The sequence below is a fragment of the Gadus macrocephalus genome, chromosome 7 (genome assembly GCF_031168955.1).
Source record: "Gadus macrocephalus chromosome 7, ASM3116895v1".
NCBI classification, from domain to species: domain Eukaryota; kingdom Metazoa; phylum Chordata; class Actinopteri; order Gadiformes; family Gadidae; genus Gadus; species Gadus macrocephalus.
In genome coordinates, this window is record NC_082388.1 from 18,328,583 (window position 1) to 18,338,038 (window position 9,456).

The 9,456-nt window shown below is 41.6% G+C and overlaps 2 protein-coding genes across 2 annotated transcripts; both read right to left on the bottom strand.

Annotated features, from left to right (window-relative positions):
• Window positions 1-129: 129 nt before the first annotated feature.
• Window positions 130-2,670, bottom strand: bsx (brain-specific homeobox). Its single transcript, XM_060057164.1, has 3 exons — window positions 2,150-2,670; window positions 1,473-1,663; window positions 130-1,351 (listed from the first exon to the last, which is right to left on the bottom strand). The coding sequence occupies exons 1-3, from the start codon at window positions 2,409-2,411 to the stop codon at window positions 1,106-1,108; spliced, it is 699 nt and encodes a 232-aa protein (XP_059913147.1). The 5' UTR covers window positions 2,412-2,670; the 3' UTR covers window positions 130-1,105.
• Window positions 2,671-4,769: 2,099 nt separating this feature from the next.
• lim2.1 (lens intrinsic membrane protein 2.1) lies at window positions 4,770-7,973 on the bottom strand. The gene is made up of 5 exons (XM_060057165.1): window positions 7,776-7,973; window positions 6,672-6,853; window positions 6,208-6,357; window positions 5,802-5,936; window positions 4,770-4,983 (listed from the first exon to the last, which is right to left on the bottom strand). Exons 2-5 carry the CDS (start codon window positions 6,844-6,846, stop codon window positions 4,928-4,930), a joined length of 516 nt encoding a protein of 171 aa, XP_059913148.1. The 5' UTR covers window positions 6,847-6,853; window positions 7,776-7,973; the 3' UTR covers window positions 4,770-4,927.
• Window positions 7,974-9,456: the final 1,483 nt, after the last annotated feature.

The following is a 9,456-nucleotide window of genomic DNA, read 5'->3' on the forward strand; positions in this document are numbered from 1 at the left end:
CCAGAAGGATATATTCTAGAATGTATTTTAGGTAAATCGAAATCCTTCAATTTCTATTTCAATAAATAGTTTTTTTCCATTGACCACTTTTCAGCCATGCAACAAGCGTCTCTGAATATCAACAATACATTGTATATTATCATTTAATTGGGAACGGAACGGATCATGGCTATACAATCAACAAGACATATTCTTAAATGGACATTGAAGACATGTGGTAATATAGACATATGGATAACATTAACTGCTCATTTTTACACAGTGCCCATAGAAGACAGATCTAAATATGAGCTATGCATAGCCTATTCAAAATTAGAAAATATGTTATTTACACGCATTCAGTCCATTTCTCCGCAGCTCGGAGTCCCAGACAGCCATGTGCGGTCTTTGGCCCGCTGGATGCAGCGGGCAGGGGTACTAAGAGGGCCGTTTCAGCCCACCATGACAGTAACAATACAGATACACACATTTTGGGACTGCTTGCAGTTATTTGGGAATAATAATAGGCCTAATAATTACAATAGGATAATATAATAACAATATCAGTAATAATAGGATGAAATAAGAGATGATATAATCATAATAATAACAGAATAATTATGAAAGGTCCTAATAAAAAATGATCCGACAATATGCCATTGACAATAGTAGGCCTACGCCTATTGTGTATATTTAGACAATAATCGAAAAAGTGTAAATATATTATTTTGACAGTGTGTGTCAAAATAACAAAACCAAAAAGCCTTTAGTAACAAGCTGTGCTTGGTAAGAAATTCGCTATTGAAAAGTGCAGAAGGAATTATGGTGTATTTCCCATCGATTATAAACAGTAGGCCTATTTAAATACTGCGTAATGGAATATTATACTACTACTACTACTACGAATAAAAATAAAACAAACAATATTTATAACAATATCAATAGCCTCCATAATTTAAAAAAATGCAATATTGTCATGCTCGTTATATTGACGTGGTCATATACTATTTACAAAGCAACATAGCCGCCGCCTCTTATCGAAAGGGAAAGTCTTTAGATTCTTTACACTTGTGTTTTTTCGTCGTCCCGTTTATAAAACAAACACCACGCAGGGCAGCCAGGCCTACTATAGTAAATGCTCCGGGGAGCAAATGTCCTCCTCGATGTCCACATCGTCCTCGTCCTCGTGCAGCAGGTAGGAGCCGGGCTCCGTCCCGCCCTTCAGCTCCTCCGCGTGCTTCTCGTTCACTTCGCTCTCGCTCGAGTTCTCCGTGGACCGGGGGTCCGTGTCACTCGAATGTTTCCGATCGTCCTGTGCCTTCCTCAGCTGTTTCTTGTGCTTCATCCGCCTATTTTGAAACCACGTTTTCACCTGTATATGCGTTAAAAAAAAGAGACAAAAAAACAAGTATCAATAAACAGGCCTGCTTTAAAATATTATTTTAAAGGCCCTATTTGGGGTGGTCAAGTGCTTTTTTCAGATGTCTTCTGACCTGTGTTTCTGAAAGACTCAACGCCGTGGCAAGCTCCACTCTCTCGGGCGTTGACAGGTACCGCTGGATCTCGAACCTCTTCTCGAGGCCGGACAGCTGCGAGTCGGAGAACACTGTGCGAGCCTTCCTACGCCGGCAGTGCTTGCCCGGCAGCTCGGGGTGATGCTGAAACAACGCGGGCATTTGCATCCCTATCAGGTGTAATATAGTACGGTTAAAATCCAACATACACCCAACGGTATTCAACAAGTATGTATTTTTGAAATGTCCAATCGATCACTTTATTATATACATAGGGATAATAATTAAAATAAATAGTAGTCATAACCGACTATATATTTTTTACTAAACGAATCGAATTAAAAATGAATAAAGAAAAATGCATTTATTATGCTACAATAACATAGCCTAATTTCTTTTTCGATTGATCCATCACTTTTTTTTTTCCATTATTAAGCATGTGCCCCTTCAGATGAATGTGATTAACAAACTGGTTACTTAGTCTACACACTCAAATTATAAAACTGACATGACTTAACTAAAACTTAAAAATTTAGATTTTTAGCCTAAACCCTACCTACATCAGTAGGCCTATTGCGTAGTGGTTTTCTTGTTTTTATCTTTCAAACAGCTCGTAGATAAACACACAGCCTGGTAAACAGGTGCATGGGTCTTACCAGATGTGAAGAAGTACTGGTGGTGCTCCGGCTTGTGGAGCCCGTGGTGCGGGTGCGCCAGGATCGGTGTGGGCATCAGCGGGTATCCGTACTCCAGGAGGGGCATCCGAGACGCCAGGGAGCTCGAGAACGGCGAGTGTATCACTTCCCGCATGGGCTTGGGTTTGTGTAACAAGATGTCCTCGATGAAGAAAGATGTGGATCTCTGTGTCGGCACCTGCGGCGCCGGAGACGTATAATTCATACTCATACTCATACTCATAACTTTTCAAAAATTGAATTCACTGTTCATCGGTCCTCTCTTCTTTTTATATCGCTGTGTGGAGACACACATACAAAAACAAAGTCTCACTTCTATCGACCCCAAAGACGAGTGTGGTTATAGAGTACCCTGTGCGAGAGTTAGTGACTCTATTGGAGGGAGGAACACAGGTTTTAGATTCTGGGAGATTACTATTTATTCAAGGAGTGAAGTCGATTGTGAAATTGATTAGCGGAGAGCCAATAGCGCGTCAGCGGGGGCGGGGCAAAGAATGATTGGGCGCACATTAATTTGGAGTGGCGGAAGGAGGAGAAGCACTACAGGTTGTAACCAGCTGCGGCTCACTCAAACTTGCTTTGGCATTATCCTTCAGCTGCTTGTGGAAAAGAGGCAGAACAACAAATTAGGTTGTTAGTGCTGTATGCTATGTTTCAGTGAGCGGCTTAAATGGCAATTTGTACTCAAACAAAGCCTAAACGTGCCTTACAAAAGAAAAAGGTAAATGAAACGGTTTTATTTAGGCCGACTATGATTTTAATTGCATGCCAACATTATTGTCATCCGTAGGGAGCGTTTTTTTTTTTAAAGTTTTTATTTCATTATCAATGTAGGCTAGTTATCCAGGCTAATGTCGAAGTCTGATATTTCCAAAAATATCGCCGACTCGGAGCCTCTCTCCATGGGCTTTTCAGGCTGGGTTGCCACGAGAGGATTAGACAAGACTACGGGTCTGTCTAGTAATCTTGCCCAATTTGTCTGTAATTGTTGGTATTGAAATCTGGGAGAGTACAAGTGTTGCTCCGGTGCCATTTGTGTCGGAAGCCGTTTGCTATAATTTGTTGATATCGTGTTGTCATCACATTTCCAATCATGCCGGCTAATGTGAAAGTGTCTTAATGTAGGCAGAATTCTTGCTGCAATGCTATTAGGCAATTAAGTGAAATGTTACAGCGGAAGTTGTAATCCTCGGGCTCGAGGACAGGATTTCCATTCGATCTGATAGAATGCTAATTATTAAAATTATATTATGCAAGGAAGTGTGTTGTATAAACTCCAGACTACAATTTGAAGTTGTTATTGTCAAAAACGGCAAATATATTTTAATAATCATTATAATAATGGTGTATTCTTGAGGTCTAGTAGGCCTTTTCAGTTGTTTTGCCTGGTTCCCTGCATTTATTTATTTCACAAATGGAAAACTCGTAAGCTCAATTAAAAACGGTAGACCTTTGCAACAATGTTGACCGTGAATGTGGACGTTCTGTTCACTCTCTTTAAAGAGCCCGTCAGGATAACAGGTTTTGCTTTTAGAAGAAAATTAGAAAGTAAATGAACAAATGGGGACGAAATCGCCTTTACGCGCTGATCAATAGGATCCGTTCCCTTGGTTCGTCCAAAGCTGCTTTCAGCTGCCATTTCATCAGGGGACGAATGCGGGGGAGACCAGGTAGTGCGTCACTCCCTAAGTGGTACATTGCGATAAGAGGCTTGCGATGCTGCATTCATCTCAGACTTCAAAAACACAGATAGCCTATAGTTACACCTGGATTCAGGTTCCCAAACATGAGTTGTGTTCATTAAGAATTGCAAAAAGTGTGTGTGTGTGTGTGTGTGTGTGTGTGTGTGTGTGTGTGTGTGTGTGTGTGTGTGTGTGTGTGTGTGTGTGTGTGTGTGTGTGTGTGTGTGTGTGTGTGTGTGTGTGTGTGTGTGTGTGTGTGTGAGACAAAACTGTTGTGGTGTTCCCTGTGGTCAAGGTCTGTAGAAGCGTTGAACTTTTCCTTCCGTTAAGGAGTTCATTTACATAGTAATGTGTAGCCTACTTTCAAGAGTCTACTTTGAAGAGTCAAATTAGTCTACCTATTGCCAGCCATGTAGGCAAAGTTATCCTTTTGTTAGAAATTAATAATAATTAATTGTGGCGCATCCTGACAGGACTCGCAAAAGAATATGGAGATGAAGAGAAAGGCCAGGGTCTTAAATATGACGCTGTATCAAGGTAAGCACTTCCCACAAATACATACTTTTCTACACTTGTTCATGTAAGTGTGATATTTCGGCACATTCCACAAATTGCTTATTTTATGTAGTTGCAGATGATCATACGGTAATCAAACACACTAACACAAACAGAATCTATTCGTAGCACTTAGAAATATAAACTCATAAAATCTGGTGTAGGGAGGTCATTTAGGATCAACTTTTCAGAATCAGGTCTTGGTTATACTGAGTTTAGCTAGATGTATGGATGGATATTTAACATTGCAATAATTTTGAATGTATATGTGGGCAAGTTCTTAAACAAAAACAGTCTAAAGGGATGAAATTCAACCAAAGAGTAAGCAATATAAAAGCCGGAGGCACATTTTCCATGTTTTTTTTATTGAAATCACTGAAACGTTGGTCATTTTCCAGAGCCAACGCTGCGGGGCTCATGTTGCTGGTCAGATTGAAGCCAATAGAAAGGTTGCAACTCTCGCCGTCGTTCTCATTGATGATGGCCAAGACGTACAAATAAATCAGTGAGAGTTCCTTGGGCACTCGTGCATCTTGTAGGCACACATATAAAATATCCCTGAAGCAGAAAGAGAAAAACAACATTCAACATATATTTCGTGTGGCCTTAGGGTATTACATTAGTGGATCAAACGCAGACTCTCGGGTTTAAAATAAAAGGGTTTAGGCCTACATGCAGCTTGAATTAGCTTGTCTGATACACTATAAGAACAGGTACATGTGTCGCAATATGGCAGTTTATCCTGTGTAAAACTATCGACGATTTAAACATCTATGGAGTTGCTTTTAATATTTCTGTATGTATACATGGAAACAGGCTCATGCCAATATGTCCGATTTTGGTCTGACTGATTGTCTTTATTTCGGAAATATGTGCTGCCGATTCAGTTATTTCCATGTGTTTTAAATTAAAAGAAAAAATCACAACAAATTCCCAGCATGCATCACAGAGACTCATCATGGAGTCTAAAGAGCGGTCAGGAGTACTTCCTGGTGGCCCCCAGCCGGGGCCTAGTGGCCCTAGCCCATTAGGGCTCATAAGAGCCTTCTCTGTATGTAAAACCCTGCGGTTGATACAAACATGGACGTACCTATTCCTATTCCATTTACACACCAAGAAATCACATCATTATTTTTATAATTCACCCTGATGCTAAAGCTAATGCCAAATGTGGAGCGTCCTCCTAGTATATATTCCACAATGACTTCCAATGAACAGGTGTGTTGTTTGAATATTTTGAAGTAATCTGTGCTGTGCAAATGCCACAAATCAGATACTGTAGCTATAGCCTACTAGCGGAGAGGGCCATGTTGATGTAGCTGGTGGGTGGTAGCAGGTGCAGGGCGTGTACGAGTGTGTCGGGGCGCAGCGTTTACCTGAGAAGAATGTGAGGACCACGGACACCCAGCCAACGATGTAAGACCAGGAGAACCTCCAGTTCCCGTATCGTTTCCCAAAGTAGTTGATGGTCACCCCCGTGTACACGGCCATGGCCAGCAACACTAAAAAGCCTGCAGGAGTACATGAGGTGCAGTAATGAGGTACACCCTAAGCTTACAGTTGTCTCATGTCATACACGTACAGTCCATGCAGGCAGGGGCGGTTTGGTTTTTATGTTTTTCAGAGTCGAAGTGTAAGATGAGACAATTGCCTTGTTTTAGATTGAACAATGCGGTTTATTCAAATAATAATAATAGATTTAGATTCACGGCTTTAGCAAGCCGTGAATCTAAATCGCCACAAACGGCTTTGTGATGAAAACCCAGCAAAAACCCGACTTACATGAGATGAAGAACAAAATGCTGGCAGCAAAGGTTTTGTCAAATCTGTCAAAGGAGGAGTAGTGGATGAAGGCCATGATGCCGATGATGATACCGACAAAGCATGCGAGCAGCGACAGGATCATGAGGGCACGCGTGGCGTCCAAGTGGGCTGTGTTGGAAGGAGGGGGGCGGTCAAAGGTCAACGAAGCAGGGTTGGCTTCAGGCTTAAATGCAGGTCAAGGCAGGTGAGCGACATGCGGCGTGTGTCCATCCAGGCAATTAAGCTTAGTCCAAAGACAGGGAGGGCCTCAACCTTAAACACAATACCCTACATCTCAAAAAACGATAAATCTATAGTCAGTATGCTAGTGTTCTCCCTATGGCGAAATGCAACAGACAAAAGGCTACTGACAGTGATACTAATAACAACAGTTAACACAAGCACAGATGTAACGCACGGCCGTGGAGCCCAGCGGTCTTTACCGATGCTGTCGTTGTGTGTGAAGCATTTCCCCGGCATACAGTAGCGCCACAGGCCTTGGTGCATGTAGTTGTTGGACTGCCGATACTGCATCCAATAATCGGTTGCTGTGGAAACAATCAGGAGGATGTTCCCTACGCCAGCACAGAACAACCCTCCGCCCATAAAGCTGTACATTCTGCACCTGCGGAGACACAAACACACAAGATCGTAAGGTCATTGAGCATCAGGAATCATCAATGGTGCACACACACACACACACACACACACACACACACACACACACACACACACACACACACACCGCGCTCAGGAACAGAGGGTCTATGTGTCAGTAACTATGTGAAAATGAACATGTTATTTCCCCAGGATTGAGCTCCGGGGTGGCCTGTGAGTGTTCGCCCCACTTTGTTCTCCGGGAGATCAGTCAGAGAGAACAGAGCTTTACATAGACTCTCTTTTTTATAGCTATCGCAAGCCTCGATCACCCTTGCAGCTTTGATACTTGCCCATTGTTCCACCTGGACACGGTGTGACCCTCACCGTCCCCGGGCGCATCACTAACCCTGTCATGGAGGGTTTTTCTATACAATTTAGCAAAGGATACAAATAGGCACTCAACATAATTTTCAACCTCGAAAACAAAGAATTCTGAATTTAACCATTTTTGCCTCATTCTTATTATTGTTAATCTTTTAACCAATGTTCTTCATGTTAGTTCCTCATTATTGTCATATTTTGTGATAATTGAGCCTAAATCCAATTTTCTAAAAGCCCCACTTCTAAAATAAGCAATTTTTCTTAGCCAGAGGATTATGTTTATTCCATAATCTTAAAATTGTGATTTACCAACCCACCCGATTTCAGTACCCAGTACCCCCCCCTCTTGCGATTAACATTTGTTTGGTTACACACTGACCTTTTTCATAATAAAAGGGAATGTTGTAAATAATTTAATCGGGGCGCAATTCTATTTCTTGAATCAAATACAAATGTCAGAACACGCAAAGAGTTCAGCATGACGCTACGATTTCCATGCACACCACCAAATCATAAAGCCCCATCATAGATGCATCTTTGACATATTCTCGTTTTTTCAACCTTACCTCGAGTTACCCCCTTCTTTTTCGAAGACGTTTTATGAAGATTGCTGCCTGACAAAACAGAAGGAGATCTTGCAATTCCAAGACCAGGCAGATTTCCAGCAAGCTAACAGCACTACTGTTTGAGCGGGTGGGAGAGTCGAGTCAAGGGGTACAACAAACAGCGGCTCGACACAATGGGCCCACGCCGGCTGCTGGCCAATCGCCGCACAGCCGTTTTGTCGTTTGGGGAATCTGCTGAAAAAACAGAAAAGGCGAAAGCTGGGTGGGTTGAAGTGATACTGATGACTGCATGGGTTTGATTGAAAGAGGAGCGGGGAGCGGACGTCAGCAGGGAGCTGGGCACGGGGTCCATCCATACAGCTGTTGCCCCCTGGTTCATTTCTGAACCAAATTCACAATGCTCATCATATATACCTGTACATCGTTGTGTTATACTCATTGTGATATGTTATAAGCTTACATTTTCAAATGATCATGTTCATGTAACCATTATAATTATCATTTGTTATGGTAGCTGATTGCCAAAATAAGATTTTCATACATAACTTGGTACACATTTGGTATTTATTTAAAACGTTATACTGGCTATTATGACCATGTTTTTTTATAAACCATTGTTTGTGTTCCTCTTATATAATATCTTTATGATTATAAAGTTCTGTTAAATAACTAATTCATATACATTTTCGATGCAATTCAAAAGTATTAAAAACCGAACAAATGCACAAAAGTTTATATGGTGAATTGTAACAGTTTAAAATAATCCCATTTGTCTCTGAGCTATGGTCCAAAAGCAAAGTAGCTTAAACACACCAAAAAATTTGTTAAATTCAGTACTCAAAATTATAGACAATTTTGAAAGAATGAGTTGAGAAGACGTGTAGTTGTTTCCCACTCCTTCATCTGCTACAACGTATGATAGCAACTTGTATGGTAGCATGGCAGTTGATCGTTTCACCACTGCAAATGAAACGCTTCAAACCAATGAGGAATAAATAATAAATTGGCTTCATATAATGTTACATAGGCAGCAATCTTGGATCTAGCAGTCATACTATGTCAAAGCAGAACCTGCTAGCCAGAGCCTGGCCCAGAACCAAAAACTGAAGGGTGGAGTTATGCCTTGTTCCTGTTTCTTTGTGCAGATTTCTAGCGAAGACAAACTGATTCGAAGGATGAACTTGTGGATGAAGCTCTCAGGAAGGGATTTTAATATGCTTGTGTCTACAGTGTCCAGTATACATGTTGATGATTTGATACATTTACTATTTATTGAGACGTTTGTGCGAATTGCCAATTACGTGCTAACTAATGCCCGCCTCCAGTAACATGGATGTTCGAAACAAATATGAAGAGAATAAACTAAAACGCCCCATTCGCCCAGATCTGAGCTTGTCTGCCATCAGACTTTAGCGTTAACCTAAAGTCTGATTTGTAGTAGAGTACATAGAAACCGATTCATATCTTTTTTTTTGTTACTTGCTAATTCACTAACCCTCCTAGCTCCTAATTGATATGTCTGAAGGTAAAAATGTCCCAGACTACAGTTGGCAGAGTATTCAAGACTGGTCTGTCGGCCGGGGGCCCGAAGGCCCATCAGTACGTCCAGTCTGCTCGGATGACCCAGTGTCCCCGGGAGTCTATCTCCACCTCCAGTTGTAACTCATTCGCCCTCCCTTTG

What these genes read in the sequence shown, in the direction of transcription:
- bsx (XM_060057164.1), bottom strand. Translation starts at nt 2,411, where the DNA reads ATGAGTATGAGTATGAGTATGAATTATACGTCTCCGGCGCCGCAGGTG. An exon ending in CCAGTACTTCTTCACATCTG is followed by an intron (nt 1,664 to 2,149) that starts GTAAGACCCATG and finishes TACACCTGATAG; the next exon opens with GGATGCAAATGCCCGCGTTG. An exon ending in TGAGTCTTTCAGAAACACAG is followed by an intron (nt 1,352 to 1,472) that starts GTCAGAAGACAT and finishes ACGCATATACAG; the next exon opens with GTGAAAACGTGGTTTCAAAA.
- lim2.1 (XM_060057165.1), bottom strand. Translation starts at nt 6,846, where the DNA reads ATGTACAGCTTTATGGGCGGAGGGTTGTTCTGTGCTGGCGTAGGGAAC. An exon ending in CATTTTGTTCTTCATCTCAT is followed by an intron (nt 5,937 to 6,207) that starts GTAAGTCGGGTT and finishes GTACTCCTGCAG; the next exon opens with GCTTTTTAGTGTTGCTGGCC. An exon ending in GGTCCTCACATTCTTCTCAG is followed by an intron (nt 4,984 to 5,801) that starts GTAAACGCTGCG and finishes TTTCTGCTTCAG; the next exon opens with GGATATTTTATATGTGTGCC.